Here is a 19,077-nt window from a genome sequence, read left to right as displayed (position 1 = left end):
CTCCTTTATGATAATGAATCTGATGAAGAAGGTACATTATATTCTAGTAATTAAAATTTTCAATTTCAATTATTATATCATATCTAATTTTTCATTTTTTTTTCTATGTGTAGGTGGATCGAATGCAAATGAAACCGATCATTTGTAAAATTAATAAATATTTTGGTTATTATAAAATTTTAGTAATGTGTAATTTTTTAGCTTTTATATAATTATTTGAATTTTATTTAGTTGTTATTTGATACTTTAATTTGAGATTTATACTATTATAATATTTTTCTTAATATTTGACATCATGAAAATCAAAAAGAGTATGTTATTTTAATATTGAATATTTTGATAGTATCATGATTCCGTTGGTGTGATTTTTAAATTTTTTTTATAAAAAATATTTAATTGATATATGGAACAATAAAAAAATGGGTATGGGTATGGGTATAAGAAAATACCCGTTACCCGGTGGGGATGGGGATGGGTCAAAAGTTGTATACCCGTTGGGTTTGAGGATGGGGATGGGGATGAATTTTTATTATGGGGATGGGGATGGGATCATGATACCCGTACCCGCCCCGCCCCGTTGCCATCCCTAGTTGTAGCTATAAGCTTATAGCTATAAGCTCGTAGCTATAAGCTCGTAGCACTGAGCTCTAAGCTCGTGGCTCAAGACCATAGCTCGAAGCCCGTAGCTCGAAACCCTAAAACTCGTAGCCCCAAGCTCGTAACCTCAAGCTTATAGCTCGTAGATTGAGGCTCGATGCCCGTAGCTCGTAGTCCTAGGTTCATAGCCCTAAGCTCGTAACTCTAAGCTCGTAGCTCTAAGCCCGTAGCTCTAATCCCGTAGCTTTAAGCTCGTAGCTCGTAGCTCTAAGGTCGTAGTTCTAAGATAATAGTTCTAAGGTCGTAGGTCTAAAGTCGTAGCTCTAAGATAATAGTTTTAAGGTCGTAGGTCTAAAGTCGTAGCTCTAAGCTCTAAGCTCTAAGGTTGTAGCTCTAAGCTTGTAGCTATAAGCTCGTAGCACTAAGCTCTAAGCTCGTGGCTCGTAGCTCGAGGCTCGTAGCTCGAAGCCCGTAGCTCGAAACCCTAAAGCTCGTAGCCCCAAGCTTGTAACCCCAAGCTCGTAGCTCGTAGATTGAGGCTCGTTTTAGAAGCTTGTAGCTCGATGCCCGTAGCTCGTAGTCCTAGGTTCGTAGCCCTAAACTCATAGCTCTAAGCTCGTAGCTCTAAGCCCGTAGCTCTAATCCCGTAGCTTTAAGCTTATAGCTCGAAGCTCAAAGCCCGTAGCTCGAAGCTCGAAGCTTGTAGCTCAAATCTCGTAGCTCAAAAATCTAAGCTCAATGCTCTAAGCTCGTAACTCATAGCTTTAAGCCTGTAGCTCGAAGCTCATAGCTCGTTTCTTGAATCTTGAAGCTCGTAGCTCGAAGCCCATAGCTCGAAGCCCGTAGCTCAAAGCCTGTAGCTCTAAGTTGTAGCCCATAGCTCTAAGCCCGTAGCTCGTTCTCGAAACCCGAAGTCCGTAGCTCGAAGCTCGAAACCCGTAGCTCGAAGCTCTAAGCTCGAAGCTCTAAACCTGTAGCTCTAAACTCGTAGCCCTAAGTTCATAACCCTAAGCTCAAAGCCCTAAGCTCGTAACTCTAAGTTCATAACCCTAAGCTCGAAGCCCTAAGCTCGTAGCTCGTAGCTCATAGTTCGTAGCTTGTAAATCGAAGCCCGTAGCTCAAAGCCCGTAGCTCAAAGCCCGTAGCTCGAAGCCCGTAGCTCGAAGCCCGTAGCTCAAAGCCCGTATCTCGAAGCTCGTAGCTCGAAGCCTATAGCTCGAAGCCCGTAGCTCGAAGCCTATTTTGAAATTCGTAGCTCGAAGCCCGTATCTCGAAGACCGTAGCTCGAAGCCTATAGCTCGAAGTCCGTAGCTCGAAGCCCGTAACTGAAAGCCCGTAGTTCGAAGCCCGTAGCTCAAAGCTCGTAGCTCGAAGACCGTAGCTCAAAACCCGTACCTCTAAGCTCGTACCTCTAAGCCCGTACCTCGTAGCTCGTAGCTCGTAGCTCGTAGCTCAAAGACCGTAGCTCAAAGCCCGTAGCTTGAAGCTCTATGCTTGAAACTCTAAGCCCGGATCTCTAAGCCCGTAGCTCTAAGGTCGTAGCTATAAGCCCATAGCTTGTACCCCTAAGCTCGTAGCTTTAAACTTGTAGCCAGTAGCTCGTAGCTTTAAACTTGTAGCCAGTAGCTCGTAGCCCTAACCTCGTAGCCTTAAGTTCGTAGCCCTAACCTCATAACCCTAAGCATGTAGCCCTAAGCTCGTAGCCCTAAGCTCGTAGTCCTAAGCTCGTAGCTCTAAGCTTGTAGCTTTAAGCTCGTAGCCTTTAGCTTGTTCTCGAAGCCCGTAGTTCGAAGACTGTAGCTCGTAACTTGTAGCTCGAAGCCCGTAGCTTGAAGCCCGTCACTCGAAGCTTATAGCTCTAAGTCCGTAGCTCTAAGCTTATAGCTCTAATCCCGTAGCTCTAAGCCCGTAGCTCTAAGCTTATAGCTCTAATCCCGTAGCTCTAAGCCCGTAGTTCTAAGCTCGTAGCTCTAAGCCCGTAGTGCTAAGCTCGTAGCTTTAAGCCTATAGTTCTAAGCTCGTAGCTCGAAGGTTGTAGCTCGAAGCTCGTAGCCCGAACGCAATTTCCCGAAGCCCGTGCTTCGAAGCCCGTAGCCCAAAGCTCGTAGCTCGCAGCTCGCAGCTCGTAGCTCCAAGCTCGTAACTCGTAGCTAGTAGTCCTAAGCTCGTAGCCCTAAGCTCGTAGCTCTAAGCTCGTAGCCCATAGCTCGTTCTTGAAGCCCGTAGCTCGAAGCCCATCGCTCGAAGCTCTAAGCCTGTAGCTCTAAGTCTGTAGCTCTAAGTCCGTAGCCCGAAGCCCTGAGCTTGTAGCCCTGAGCCCGTAGCCCATAGCCTGAAGCCCGTAGCTAGTAGCCCGTAGCTAGTAGCCCGTAGCTAGTAGCCCGTAGCCCGTAGTCCGTAGCTTTAAGCTCGTAGCTCTAAGCTCGTAGCTCTAAGCTCGTAGCTCTAAGCTCTAAGCTCGTAACTCGTAGCTCGAAGCTTGAAGCTCGAAACTCGTAGCTCGAAGCTTGAAGCTCGAAACTCGTAGCTCCAAACTGAGTTATAGCTATAGTTATATATCGTCTCACGACTCTCGACTCCTAGCACCCGGCTCCCAGATCCCAACTACCACCCCCCAACTCCCAGCTCCCAGCTCCCAACTTCCAGCTCCCAACTCCCAACTTTCAACTCCCAGCTCCTAACTCCCAACTCCTGGCTACCAACTACTAGTTACCAACTCTAGCTACTAGTTACCAACTCTAGTTACCAGCTCTAGTTACCAGTTCTAGCTACTAATTACCAGTTCTAGCCACTAGTTACCAGCTCTAGTTACCAGTTCTAGCTACAAGTTACCATCTCTAGTTACCAGCTCTAACTACTAGTTACCAGCTTTAGCTACTAGTTACTAGCTCTAGTTACCAACTCCAACTACCAGCTCTAGCTCCCAGTTCTAACGCTCTAGCTCCCAATCCTAGGGCTCTAGCTCGCAATCCTAGGGCTCTAGCTCCCAGTTCTAACTATTAGTTCTAGCTCTAACTCTAGTAGCTTTAGCTCTAACTCTAGCAACTAGCTCTAGCTCTTGTTCTAACTACTAGTTCTAGCTCTAGTAGCTCTAGCAACTAACTCTAGCTCTAGTAGCTAGGTCTTGCTTTAGCTACTATCTCTAATTACTAGTATTAGTTGTTAGCTACTAGCTACTAGTTTTAGCTCTTAGCTTTGGCTCCTGGCTCTGGCTCCTAGTTCTGGTCCTGCCTCCTGCCTCTACCTCTTTAATTAGAAAATCACAGGCATCCATACATACTGCATAACACACTATTCAATTCAACACAAAAGGAATAACAACATTTAATTTTAAAAGATGCAAGAAAAGAGAAAAAGCAACACCTTCTGCTAGCGGTAAGCTTAAGTGCTTGCTGCTGAATATCTCGTTGCTGAACTCTTATAGGATCAGCTTTTTCATCCTTTATCCACGACTTTACCTTCTTTCTGCTATCTACTAGATTTTTCAGCAGCTAACACAACAAACATACTCAATTATACACGCATCTGAACTCTGTAGTCAATCGGAAAGAAAATGAAAGTAGACTTGCACATTAATGAAGTTATATAAACTTTTAGATATATTGATAGACCGCATTAAAAACAAACATGCCACTTTTACTTACGTGAACAAAGCACCTAAATATTTTGGGACCTTGATTGTGCCAATACGCAAACTAAGGTGCAGTTGTATAAGGAATTGTTAGACAAGATTATTTGGTTTGAGGGAATTTAAAATGAATCGATATGAAATCTTGTTTCCAAATAAATATGCTTCGTAGGTGAAACAAACAGATTCGCTTGTCCTTAATGTGCTACTGCTTTACGCTACTTGCAGTGATTTTACGGTTTTGTACCTCATTCTGTAAAAGCAAAGGATATATCATATCATTCCTAATCACTGATCAGATCTTATTTGGATGCAGAAAATTATAGATTGTGATGCTTGAAATTAGAGAAAAAGAACATTGCAAGGTGACTTACAAGCTCCATTAGCGAAAGTTGTTTGACTATATTGGAACTTACAAGCTCCATTAGCGATTCTCCTGATTGGAACCTTTTCAGAACTTCATGTGGCGCAACTTCCTTCCGAAACTTGTTCAGGTGTGATTTTGCAAGGTGACATAAAGAGTAACTAACCTGGAAGAACCAATAATGATGGTTACTAAGAAATAAAAACCACAATTACTGCTGCTCAGTGCTAGTTCTCAATAATTATATTACCTAAAAACACATGTATCACAAAGGTCGATCTGCAATGCGTGCATGATACCAAGATCTACTCCAGAACCAAAAACCTTACTTCTTCCAAGTTTAGGCATTGTCGATCGGTTTAGGCAGCCTAGTTTAGACCACATGCTGCTTGCCACTTTGCAGACCTGCATATTTTTTATTGGGTGTTTTTAGGTGTAGCAGCAAGGGTAAAATGCAAGTTGGAAGGAAAGTAGCAGATTTTTGCTTGAAAAAGCCTAATGAAATTCACTTTGTTGCACAAAAGATCCAAACCCCAAAAAAACTGCACTCAGAAATTCAGTAGAAAGCATTAAGTTTGAAAACACAAACAGTAAACTGAAAACAACTAACTGAAAAATAATGTTTTGGGCAACATGATATGAGGGATCAGGTAATGAGTTTCACAGAAAAAATATCAGGAACTTTGTCTATTCAACAGTTAGACAGCGACAACAACTTTTGAAAAAAAAAAAACACGAAGATAATAGATTGAAAAAGCTGCATAATTGCTACACTTTCTTCTGGACAAATTCAGACTTCTAAAATGAATTCTAGTTTTCCATTTAACACTGAATGAAACCACAGTCTCAACTAACCATCTTCCCAATATAACCTCTTCATAACCAATTCTGACTAAGATAGTTTATAGATAGACAAAGAAAAATAAAAGTGAAAAATTCAGACTTCCAAAATGAATTCTAGTTTTCCATTTAACACTGAATGAAACCACAGTCTCAACTAACACTCTACCCAGTATAACCTCTTCATAACCAATTCTATCTAAGATAGTTTAGATAGACAAAGTAAAATAGAAGTAAATAATATCCACTGTGCACAATAAAAATTTAAGAGTACTAACAAAATTATACAATAATCTACCTCAAGAGCTTGTAAAACTCAACCTTCTAATTGTGTAACTTGTGTAAAGCCAAAACTGTTAGAAATACAGAGCATAGGTTCAGAATCATAATTGCTTCGACTGTGGTTAGATGCAGATTTCACTTTCTCAACCTCTAAAAGTGACTGAAATGGTGGAAGAGTGTCACTCTGTTGTCTTTGAGAAAGTAAACTCGCAAATGGAATAGAGAGAAATTGCGGAGTCCGCTCCTTCTCCACAATTGCATCGGGCAAAGTTGGACACTGTCCTCATCTGAAGGAACGTCACTCTCCACGGGAGGAGTCCAGGACCAAAAATCAGGGCCAAACACACCATTTCCCCGAGTTGCTGACTCTTGCACAGGAATAACCCCACTCCGCACTCCGGTTCCCGAACCCAATTCTATCACATAATTAACAAACAAACGACAAAAAAAAATAATACATAAGAAATCAACACTTCCGATAACATCTCTCAAGTATACTATCAAATTCTTAGGAAATAAAATAAACACAATTGCATATTCACAGAATATTATATTAACATACCACGTAACCTCAATCTCAGGGATAACTTCAAATTTTGATAACTAGAATACAGGAAATCAATAATAACATTTGTTAGTTAATAAAACTAAATTAAACCACTCCATTTCTTAGTTAAGAAAATCCAGCGAAAGAATCTTCACAGCACGTTATATTGCAATCTTCAAATAAAATCCAGGCAATTCACAAACCATGCAACCCCAATGCTACGGAAGCATTGATTTCCTTTTTATTCTATTTGCCGTTCTTTATTAAAATAAAAGAACGCGGCCGCATTCAAAGATTACCAACGCAGACACATAAAAAAATGCAGCCAAAATTTAATTGCAATATGTAAAATATTAGAAACCTTGATTTTCTTGATTTTTAATTAGCTTTCTTGATTTTCTTGATTTTTAATTATCTTGCTTGATTTTCTTGATTTTTAGTTAACTTTCTTGATTATTGAGTGGAAAATGTAAAAGACTGAAAGAAAGAATTGAAAGAGATTGAGGTAATTCGGTTATACCGCGCTATCGTTCGTCGTCGAACGTGGTCCGCTCTTCGGTAGAGATTTGTAGAAGCTTGTTGAACTCACTGGTCTTCTTCTCCAAATCGTCATGCACAGTGCCTTCCTCCACATTTTCAAGTAGGAAGTGTCTCCATCCACTTTTCCTCTCCTCCTCCACGCGTCATCGCTCTCACACTCGTCCATTATCTGTTTCTGTGTTGCTGGTGAAGGTGTACCCAACGGTGTGGTGCACCACCGGCACAAGTTTCGAAGTGCATCGATAGTGAAGGTGCGAGTGTGTGAAGATCGTTGATCGGAATGGAGAGTGAAGTGAGTGAAACCGTGGAAGTGAAATGTGGCGTTGAGAGTATTTATACGATTTTCAATGCACTGCAATGTTTGTTGTAAAGCAGAAAATATTTGAAAACTATCACAAAATAGTTTGCAACAAGTATATTTGGTACTAACAATCATTTATAATTTGGTCAAGAATACATATATGAGAGGGTCAGAATTCTTCCTATAAATGTAGTATAGATAGACATGTAACCATGAGAATTTTAAGCATATAAACGTTGATAGAGATGAGATATAAGCTTTATTGTCTGTCTATATATATATTTATATTCCTTTTTGTCTTTACAGTTGAGAAAACTGTATTACTTCTACATTAGCGAAATGGATAAAACTGTGATATCCTATATTAGTGATCGGACTTGTCTGTTACACCTCTACCTACAACAATGAAGTCCCCTGCACCCAAGCACATCTCTTCTGATATCAGTAAACTCAGTAGATCAAACGGTCTATGCGGACAGACGTTGTCAATAACTTGAAACTAACACACACAAAGAATGTTAAAAAAAAGTATTATCAAAAGTCACTTATAATATTTACAAAATAAAAAGAATTTAGCATAAACCCCGCACAATTTAACAGCATGTTATCATAAAATGATATTAAGAAAAATAGTTGCTTCTAGATGATTATCGAAAAACTATCCACATACAATGGCAAGTTGTGGAATCTCTGAAACAAAAAATATCTCTACATCATATGCAGAAACCTCACATTGAAGTCATCACAAGCTGTCTCTCCATAGTTAAAGGACAAGTTTCACAGACGGTAGGCTTTCTGTGAGTGTAACTCGCACTCACTTTCTAATCAGTTAGGTAGTTGTTTCAAATAACCGAAGAGAGACTTGAGACTTTCAATTCCCAACAGGTTTTTTCTTTCTTAAGGAGTCAGCAGAGAAGAGAAGAGAGCTACTTTGGTAAGGAGGGTGACTAACTCTTGTGTGATCCAACGTTGATTCTCTTTTTTATAATTTAATTATCATTATCAATCAATTAATTCTAAATTTAATTTTGATTATCAATCAATTAATTCTGATTACCGATTAATTCAATGTAATTAACCAGTTAGAATTTCTATTTGTGACAAGTTAATATGTGTTATAAAAAACATAATTTTATTAAATTATAAAATGAATTTTAATTATTAAAATAAAAATATTAATAAATCATTAAATAATTTTAATAAAAAATAATAATTATAAAATTAAATAAATTTTATAATTTTTTTATTATAAATAATTTTTTGAATTTAAAAACTTAATAATTAAAAAAATAAAATTAAAAAATAAATTTTATTTGAATTCAGAAAAATAATTATAAAAAGAGTAAGTGAATATATATATATATATATATATATATAAAAGAAAAATAAATTTCCTTTGTGATTAAATATAAATTCTTAATTTTAATATATAAAATGGATAAATAAAATCAAGAATTAAGAAACTAAGAGAGAAGGATACTTCTTTCTTCATCCCGCATTTTTTTTTTCTGCACCTCCAAACTTTCTTATTATTATTTTTCATTTTTCATAATAACAAATCTGATAACATAAGAATTAACCAATTAACCGATAAAGAAAAAATTAAGATGTGATGTGAACGAAAACAAAAAATATAAAATATATAATATATAGATTTTTACTATAATATAATATGTAATATATAACATTATGCATATTTTATATAATATAGTATAATATATATAATAATAAAATTTTAAGCATTGTCTTGTTAAAATAGATAAATCTGGGTTGAGGTTGTTACCAAGACTCATATTGATTACTATGTTCAAATTTTGACCAAGGTCATGAGAGAGTCAGGATTCTGAATTCTAGTTCATTACAATTATTTTTGGATTTCTCTTTTCCCTAAAAGTAATGACAATAATATAAGGGGTGAGAATGTTAGCACAAATGTGTAAAAAAATAAAAAGTTTGTCATATTTGTATGTTAACACTTCGGTTTGTTAATTTTTTTTTTTTGTCAAAACTTATAATTTATGCTCAATCAAGTCAAATGCCTATGTTTGTTTTAAATTGGTTAAAAACAAATCCTTCTTTTTATAAAATGATTGACTATAGAATAAAAGTTATGGATACTGCAAAATAGAAAAAAGAAATACTTATATTAAATTCAGATATGGAAACAAATCATATAATGATTTTCCTAGATGAATGAAAACTCTTCAAGAAAGTGTGGATTACATAATTGTTATGTAGCTAATCTTTCTTATATATGTTTGATGGGGTAAGACATCTATCATGTTTTTATCATGTAAAATGTTCTTTTGCCTCTTAACAAATCAATGGAGGTTTCAAATATTTCAAACCAATTATTCGAATAGACTACATCTTTCTAATAAGAAAATATCATCTCATTTTCTTTACAACAACCACACAATAATAGACATATCTTCTTATTAATACTAGCAATGATTGAGAGTGAGATAAAAGAGACTTTGGTTTAATTGATTTAGTTTTTAAATAATATGAAGCACCTTAACAAAACTAGTGAGATAAAAGAGACTTTGGTTTGATTGATTTAGTTTTTAACTAATATGAAACACCTTAACAAAACTTATGTATAATAACAAACAAAAGTAAAAGGAGTTGAATCAGATACAAATGATTTACTATTAATCTAACCCATTCCACAATCAAAGTTGAAAACCAAAATTAAGAAGCTGATTCGAAGAAACAAGCCATGAATAAGAGTAACATTCTAATTTTTATAAATATTTTACATTGAACGTTACCTAATAAATGTATTTATTAACTTCATTAACTTTTTTTGTTCTCGTAAAGGAGATAAGTTAGTTCAAACTTTAAGCAAAATCTTATCTAATGTTACAGTTTAGACAAACAATTTCTTGGGTGGACAAAAAATCATTAGAAAAGTAGACTTATGTTGATGGAGGAAAAATATATAGATACATGAACAACTAATATTTTTGACATGCATAAAAATTGAATCTAAGGAAATGTGAACCTTACCTATATGGATCTTTGTCAAGATCATATGGTATGTTCAAATTTGCATGACTTCAATATAAAGTGACAGCATTAATAGAAATCTATCATCATTACAGATAAATATTTGGTTCTAGTATTATTTTTGAATTTTTGGAAAAATTGATCAATGATATTTAATGCTAATAAAATATGAATCAAATTTACATCAAATATTATTTTCAATCCAAAATTTTTAAATTAATAAATTTATATACATTTTTAATATTATTATTTTTACTTAATCTAAAACTTTAGGATTTAGAGATAAGGGTCAATGACCTATGTCTTAAGGTTTATGACATGCGACAAATTTATAAGTTAGGGTTTAGAGTTTAGAATTAAAAGTTAAAGACATACGACTTAAGATTTATAGTTTAGGGTTTAGGATGCGAATTTAACTCTCAGGATTTAGGATTTTAAAATTTTGGATTAGAATTTTGGGTTTAGGTGTTGGTTTGGATTTTGGATTTTGGGTTTAGAGTTTAAAGTTTAAGATGTTGGACTTTTAAGGTTTATGATTTAAGACTCAATAGTTAAGGTTTAAAGAGTAAAGGGTATGAACTTAATATTTGGGGCTTTGGTTTAGAGTTTGGGGTTTGGAAGTTTTCGGCCATTATGCATGATATGAATAATTTATTTTCATTATTATGTTCTCTTTTGATTTGTATAAAAATTGTCACAAGCTTTCTGGTTTGAAAAAAAAAAAAAGTATTGGAGACTAAAATGAAACTAGGTTCTTTATAGATAAGATAAAATTAAAAATCCACTCTTTTTCATACTACTCTTTCTATATATAATTAAATGATTTAAAAATTGCATATGGAATTCAAAATACCATGTTATTATTGCTTGGTTTTTACGGTGAAGGTATAAATCATTCAACTAATCTCCATTTTTTATAGAGAAATCTCAAATCAGTCCCTTTTTTTTTATTTGTCTCAATTTGGTCCTTACTTTTATAAATTTGTTACGTCCCTTCCGTTAATAATATAGTAACTATGTTAATTAATGTGTCACGTTTCAGTTTGTGATTTTTATTTTATTTTTTAAAAAAAAATGTCACATGTCAAATTTAGATTTCATCACATGGCAGTGACAATATGACGTGACAATGTAAGTGTCATGTGTTATGGTTGAAAATCTCAATTTAATCATTATATTTGTTATGAAGTCTCAATTTAATTCCAATTTTTTTAAATCGAAGCAATTTCTTCCTTTCCAAATTGAAATCAAAGTTAACTTTGATATAAGTGTTACAATGATATATTTAACCAAATTAAGTTTACTTAAATTTATATTTTGTATTGAACTTTATTTAAATTTTATTTTAAATATTTATATATCAATAATTTATTGACAAATGTTAGGATTGGTTTAAAATAATAGCTTTATAAATTCAAATGTAAAAATTTAAAACAATTTTATAATAATTTAAAATAGAAAATTTTATTTATAATTTTATTTAACAATTTATAAAATTTTTAATTATTTTAAAATTGTTATAAAACTATTTAAAAATAAATATATTTAATAATTTATAACATTTTAATTTTTTTTAAAATTTTACATTTCAATTTATAAAAATGTCATGTTTAAAACATTTTAAATTTTTTTAAAATTTTACATTTCAATTTATAAAAATGTCATGTTTAAACCAACTTTAACATTTGTCTAAAAATTATTGATATATAAATATTTGAACCAAAATTTAAATAAATTTCAATGTAAAGAATAAGTTTAAATAAACTTAATTTTATTAAAAATATCAAATAACATTTATATAAAAGTTAAATTTGATACGTAAACAAATAGAATTAAAATTGTTTCAATTTAAAAAAAAAATAAAACCAAATTAAGATAAAATAATAAATATAGAAATTAAATTTTCATACTCCCCATTTATTTATCTTTATTATTTAATCATTCTCTTTTGGGTGAAGGAGGAGATATCTCGATTGGAGAAGAAAACAGATAAATCCCATATAATTTTATTCATACTCGCCGTAATCTCACTTGTTTCCAACAATCTAGTCTCTACCATTTTGTTTTAACTGAACTGAAAATAATTTTAAAGTTACTCATGAAATGTAATTCTCCCAGCTGCTTAAAGTTAAGAATAACAGTGCGGAATCGGAGCGAGAAAGTATTCAGATTGAGGAAAGACTATATCTAGATATTTTTCAAAAAAGTTAGTGAACAGGATTTTAGGAAACCTTATTTTTGTCCTCTTTTTGTTTATTCCGCTTCTTCTGCGAAAATTAGGTTATTGTCATGCTGAACTCTAATCTAACCCCTTATTCGTATGATGAAACTTAAGAGAACTTCTACCTGGACAAAGAAACGATTAGTTTGCCATTTCATTGGTCATTTCCTTGCAATATTAAGCACATAAAATCCTAAAATCAACTCCAAGATGAAATAATGTAATTAAACACCACTCAATAAAATTATCATTACAATAAATCAATATTATAAAAAATATAACAAAATACAAAGCGTACGAGAGAAAACAATCAATTTCAGGTTTCAATAACAAGCTGGCCTTTTGGAACAAAAATATTAAAACTGATTTTCACACAAAGAATCATACTGACAGCACGTTGAGTAACGCCTGAAACTTTCATACATCATAATACTTGATAAGAAACTTGGAAAACTTGCCTAAACTGCGCCTTATTTCGGATTTTGCTTTAATCTCCAACCAGCAACGCCAATTGTGTCTAGCACCTAATCTCGTAGGATCCTGCTTTTGTAATATAACGAACCCACTCAACGGTATTGTACCCGCTCTTCTCCCACACCTGCAGGGAGTAAATAAAGAAGATAGAACCACCTAGTTGTGAGAGGATGCACGAGAAAAGAGTAGGGTAGGTCGGGATGGATACCTTGAGGAAACGGACACGTAAACCAGATGCTGTGAACATGGGAACCTGTCTCAAGAGAAAAAGTACGTACAAGTGAATGCTTGGAAAGACGGCTACTGAAGTGAATATGATAATTTCTCGAAAATTTAAGCCAACAGCAGAGGATCAAGCATGGCCAAAAGTGGGAGGGGTAAAAGGAAATTTAAAACAAATAAATGGTTATTTTAAATCAACGCAATTGGACAACATCTGGCGAAGGAACGTGATTGTTATTCCAGCGTCTAATTGCCATAATTTCTTCCAAGAGACAGACAAAAGCGGACCCTTTATTTTGTTTAGAATCAGAAATATTATGACAAGGATAAACCAAAATCACAAGATGACAAAGTTGGCAAAATTAAATTCAAAAGCAACATTTAAATTAAAGAAATTATTGAAACAACCACTAGTGATTGAACAACAAACCTGAAACTCCATCTGAATTGGTGGTCTAGTCCAAGATTTCTTTTCTGTTGTTGTGGAAATAAGTTCAACCTCTGCACTTAAGGTTGACTCAGTTTGCCCAGGGAACTTTCTAATCCTATAAATAAAGAAAGAGCAAGCAATAATGATATTAGAATGGCAAGTCTATAATGATGAAAATGAAAAACACTAAAAACTAGAGTATAAATGGAAAAAGAGTGGGGTGCAGAGGGGAAGAATAATGAATGATACCGACCAATAACTTTAAATATAATTGGAATTACTGTTCAAATAATAAGCAAAATGAAGACACTTACTTCCAAACCAAAGAGTCAATAGAGGCATTGTATTTTGCTCGGCCAGATGTAACTGTGAAATTTGTTTTTGCTGTTTGTTTTGGCACAGGAATCTTTACTACAACCCCAAGTGCAAACATTTTTGCACCAAACACACTCTTTACCTGAAAAACATGTACTGAAAAAATAAATGAACAAGTGGAGGATGGCATATCATCAAGAAAATGGATATCCAACATGAAAATTTACAAACCTTAACGTTCACTTCTATCCGTGATCGACCAAGTTCCTTGATGGTAGGCAATACTTTAAAAGGAAGATTAACTCCCTCAGTTATACGATACCTGCATAAATATAATTGTATTAGCTGATATTACGTTAATGGTTAAACAGGATAAGTTTGAATGACAGACGGAATTACAAACAATAAAGAGCAAATTGCTGTTAAGAAATTTGATAGCAATAGATAGGATTGAAAGAAAAAACCTACTTCATTAGTTCAAATTCACCATCAGGTGGTACAAAACTAACGGTCTTCTCTGAGTTGAACCTTGTCAGATTCACACATTGATGGAAAGTTACATCATCAAGCTCGATACTTTTACCACTGCAACATAGATTTGTTTTTGAGAGGGTGTTAAAATACACTTTCTAAATACAGCATACAGAATAGGTACTATAAAGTGAAAACAAGAAAACAGGCGCCCCATTTAATATTCAATGCTAACATCAGGAGAACCTAAAGAAACGTGTTTGAATTGGCGATATTTAAAGCATAAAAAAACATTGGCAACTGAAGGCTACCTTTTAGCAGGACGGGATTTAAGTTGTGCTTCTTTCTCAAGACCAATCTTGTCATTCAAACCCAACTTTAAATCAGGCATTCCAGAAAGAAAGCATTTCATAAGAATCTTCCCAGTGACATCACATCGCAGAACACTACCTAAATTCACAAACTAGTCAGAAGGCAGGCAATCTAGCAAATACCAATATGGAGAAAAATGAAATTCACAGCCTACCTTTTGAAGACATAAGAAGATTTACACTTTCAACAATATCCAGGAAGACCTGCAACAGGCCAATGTTACAAAAGCACAAGCTGTATGGCAATAATTGTATGTAAACAAGAGATGCCATGGTACCTCGTTCTTTTTGTACACAAGACCTTCTCTCCGCCACCCAACAGCACCAGTAACTTGTAAAGTTGCATTTGGAACAGGTCTGTCTGAGGGCTTTTATTTGATGTACAAAGAATATAGCAAGCAAAGGAGTTAATGTAACACAAAACCAACCAGGTAAACATGTTGGGTTAGAAGTAAAAATATACAGATATACAGATAGATAAACATTAAACAAAACAGTAAAAGAAGAGTAATCTGAATTGATACCAGCTTTATGGACAGAAGTTAAAATTTTGCATCATAATTTTTTTGTTATTATAATAATTACACCTGACCACAGTCCATTGGTATAACACAAGCCTCATCAATCAGGAACAGTGAAGAAAAAAATATGAAGCAACTACAAAATATTTTGAAGTCTGCAAAAATATTAAGTTCAGTAATATGCTTTTAGAAAAACAAGAACATCATGACAGAATAAACATTCCACTTGAGGTGACATGCCAGAGACAGCTTAGCATTAAGTATCAACACAGAACAGATCAACGTTGAGACTCATAATCTAGTAAATTCCCAACAAAGGTTGACAATTTGATCATCAACTTAAGCAGCCAACCGATAGATGGGAATTTGGCCAGAGGCGGTTCTCTTTCACGGTTGGAAGAACACAGGTGGTGCATTTCCATCTTTTTCAACTATAGCATCAAGGTAGTGACAAGAGAAGTAGAGAAGTTTCGAAAAAGGGAATATATTGCTGATATGGAACAAATAGCTAGTTTGCGTATCAGTTGATGTTTTGGTATTTCCATACATTTGTATATCTAATCAATGTTGTCAAACTCGAGGATCGTAAGGGATCGGAAAGTTCCGGCAAGCAAACTCGGAAGATCATTCCGATCCGGCTGGCTTCCAATCCAGCCTCCGCGTCAGCTCATTTTGGGGTTCAAAACTCACAGGATCGTACGAGTTTGCGATCTTACCCACGATCTTGATAACATTGATCTATATGGTATTATTCTCTGTTTATAACATTGATTTATATGGTATTATTCTCTGTATTTTTTGCTGCTATGTCAATATATCCATGTTTTCTCCTATCATATTCATATCTGTGGCCTTACTTCATAGTAGCTACTAGCAACAACAGTGTTAGCTGGCTAACCTTGGATGAAAATGGGGAACGCACTCCTTCCTGTGTGATATAAAGCTTTAAGATCTCTGGTGAAAGATTTTGTGGGTAACCAAAGTCCATAATTTCTGCAAAAACCAGTAGTTAATAACCATTCACCTATTTATTGACAAATATCTTTTTCTATATCACAGAATTTACTCTGGCATTCAACAACACTGAACAAACTTGGCCAAATATATTTGTTTATCATTTCAATAATATAGAATAGACCCACAATGCAACACATCTAATAGTTATCAAGCAAGAGCGTAGTTACCGTTGCACATGTACAAGCACAATCAAGACCATGTTCACTACAATTCAAAAGAAAAACCTAGTTTATTGTTTATATGCCCACTAATTTCATTGAACTCATGGTAATCATTTTGATCAAGATATTGGAACTTGAGACCAATAAAATGAACTTTGAGTTTGCCAAAGGCATCGAGATAAAGAAACCCTTTGTATCATTTCCTTTGTTTACTTGCATTTTTGCCAATTGCCACCATACATAAATGTGACTTCTTTGTAACCAATCCCAGCTAAAAGTATGCTTATTGCAGTTCTCTGCATAATTTAATTTGTATTTCAATGAAAAGAATATCATTAAAATATATTCGAATAACTAAGATGCACAATAATACAAAAGCATCTACCTCTTCCGAATAAGTACCAAAATTGACATGTATTACTCCTCACTTAAAGAAACTTACGCAGATGTAACTTTGCTACAATATACTCTTATAATTTCAGAAATTTTAAAAAATAGAGCAAACTAAAACCCAGGCGCTGATTTACATACCATCTAGGAGCTCATAAATGAGTACAAAATTATTGCGAATTGCATCCTCGTCAAAAGCTCCACCAAAATAAGATCGGAACAATGCAACAGCCTGTAAAGTAAAAAAGTACAATTATCAATCACCACAAAGCAAAAATGTTATTTTTTTAATGACAACAGGGTGTAAACCTTTTAGAGAAACCACTCAAAAAGATCTATAAGGTGTTAAAGAAAATTTGGCTTCTCCGGTGTTGTCAATTGATCAGGACCCCGTAGAAGAGAGATAGGGATTGAGTGATTAATTTGTTGGCAGATTGAAATCTTAAATCACTCTCTTAATGGCATTTGAAAGGGTTTTGTTACTACTCTGACTAATGATCATAAGATAATATCTCCTAGACTTAATAATAGGTCAATTGGCGAATAAACTCAGCATTCCTGAAATCAATCCAAAGATCAACAGCTACAAATTAACAAACACATAAAATTACTTTATAGCTCAGCACTGACTCTCTCTTCCTGCCAGAAATTATATCCAATAAGTGAAACTGAAATTTATATCAGAAGTTTTTCTAGAATATCTGCACCAGTGTTATATACTATTCCGATGTCCGTGTCATTTCACCTTAACATCTGTAATTAGTGCTCACCATTTCTTACTTCTCGAAAATTTTCATGATGTGACAATAGGATGGGATGTCATAAAAGCATTGTTAAAATAAATGTAAGTGTTATATTAAATATATTTTGCAATATAGACTACGACGAAGGTCAATTGTAAAGAGAAGGAATTTCAATTAGTCAACCGCCCTGAATAGAAGGCCACTCAAATTATCATAATTAATGCATACAACCAGCATATCCAGAATCTAACAACTAATCTGTTGCCGCCCACAATATAAAACTAAAAGGCCACAAGCACCAGGTATATGTGAAAATTACAAGACGGAGAATATAGTGATTCGAGAAATAAAATCATTGGTGTCACAAAAAATCCCTCTATGTAGATGCTTAAGCCTAGAAATAAACGCTGTCAAACCCTAACTGATCTGTATGACCCTTAGTACTTATACAAATCCCAAGTGAATTCTGACTTAGGTCATCATTTATCCATGCTCCTCACAAAAGTCATGGAAGCTTACAGCCCTCTTTTCAATCATCCATACATCATAACTTGTGCTAACTATTAGGATTTAGAAGGTTCCTCCCATCTTGTTCACTCAGTGTAGAAGCTAACACCAAACAATCATTTAAAAAACGTTAACAACAATCAAAACATCAATAATTAAAAGCTAAATAAGAGAGAGTCCTGCACAAGCAGCACCCCAACAAAGCCATCATCTCAGATATTGGTGAATTACAGGCAGAGGTGGCGGTGTACCTCAACAACAAACTTGAAAGCGCAAGCCACATTGGCATTATTGCTGACAACAATGACAATGTAGACATTGCTGATCCTCATGTAAAAGAAAGAGCATCCACCAATCTGCCTCACAGGGCAAGTACCAAGCTCCTTTGTTTGCATAATATGAGTCCTAAAAGCATCCACCATATTTCCCCTGCAATAAGATCACCAATCAACCCTAGCTAAGTCAACTGTTTCAAATACGAAACCATGGTATAACCGATGCATACAATTCAACAAGCTACGATCGAAAGGCGCGTAACAGTTGAAGAAAGATTCTATGTACGAATCGGTGAAAACGTGAAAGAGAGGGAAAACTGGAAGCAAGAGTACCCGACATCGTCGCGATAGAGGCGGTTGATGAGAACGTCGCCGCGGAGGTTGAGGAAGTATATGGCAGAAGCGGCAACCGGCATCTCCGGTCCACTTTATCTGAAGATCGATGGAGACTATCGAAACAGTGGTTTTACGCCGCGGATCTGTTGTTTCGAGAGAGAGAAAGGGAGAGAGAGTAGATACCAACGGAAGGCGAGGTCGCCGATTTGGTGAATTGGACCGGTTCAGACAAGGAGAAGACAGAGGGTGAATTTGACAATTCAGAATTGCTTAATGTGAATTGAAAATTGGGAAAAAAGCGCACACACGTACAAAAACAGAAATACATAAGAAAATTGAAAAAAAAATAAATGAAAAAGTAACACTCAAAATTTAAGTTAAATATATTTTAAGTCTTCTGTATACTAGTTTTAGTGTTTTAGGTTATATATAAGACTCAATTAACAATTTGCTTTTCAATATGTTGATGATTGAATTCATACTTGATTAGGGATGTCAAAAAAATTCGTACC

At 34.6% G+C, this 19,077-nt stretch overlaps 1 protein-coding gene and 1 long non-coding RNA gene across 3 annotated transcripts; both read right to left on the bottom strand.

Annotated features, from left to right (window-relative positions):
• Positions 1 to 397: 397 nt before the first annotated feature.
• On the bottom strand, positions 398 to 6,190 carry LOC114177498 (uncharacterized). 2 transcript variants are annotated; one of them, XR_014993663.1, is made up of 5 exons: positions 5,728 to 6,190; positions 4,840 to 4,994; positions 4,600 to 4,755; positions 3,961 to 4,478; positions 398 to 3,876 (listed from the first exon to the last, which is right to left on the bottom strand). It is a non-coding gene; the product is annotated as an uncharacterized LOC114177498 (long non-coding RNA). The 2 variants fall into 2 exon arrangements; XR_003603137.2 differs by having other exon boundaries at positions 3,961 to 4,088.
• A 6,353-nt stretch (positions 6,191 to 12,543) lies between these two features.
• On the bottom strand, positions 12,544 to 18,841 carry LOC114179101 (AP-2 complex subunit mu-like). Its single transcript, XM_028065320.2, has 13 exons — positions 18,563 to 18,841; positions 18,206 to 18,383; positions 16,846 to 16,936; positions 16,035 to 16,129; positions 14,894 to 14,983; positions 14,771 to 14,819; positions 14,556 to 14,694; positions 14,242 to 14,358; positions 14,005 to 14,095; positions 13,773 to 13,915; positions 13,459 to 13,573; positions 13,015 to 13,059; positions 12,544 to 12,930 (listed from the first exon to the last, which is right to left on the bottom strand). The coding sequence occupies exons 1-13, from the start codon at positions 18,643 to 18,645 to the stop codon at positions 12,850 to 12,852; spliced, it is 1,317 nt and encodes a 438-aa protein (XP_027921121.1). The 5' UTR covers positions 18,646 to 18,841; the 3' UTR covers positions 12,544 to 12,849.
• Between the last annotated feature and the right edge of the window lie 236 nt (positions 18,842 to 19,077).

The sequence above is a fragment of the Vigna unguiculata genome, chromosome 3, assembly GCF_037176805.1.
Source record: "Vigna unguiculata cultivar grain cowpea cultivar isolate G323 ecotype 2 chromosome 3, ASM3717680v1, whole genome shotgun sequence".
Lineage (NCBI taxonomy): Eukaryota > Viridiplantae > Streptophyta > Magnoliopsida > Fabales > Fabaceae > Vigna > Vigna unguiculata.
The sequence above is the reverse complement of the archived record's forward strand: the minus strand, read 5'-3'. Positions and strand labels throughout refer to the sequence as shown.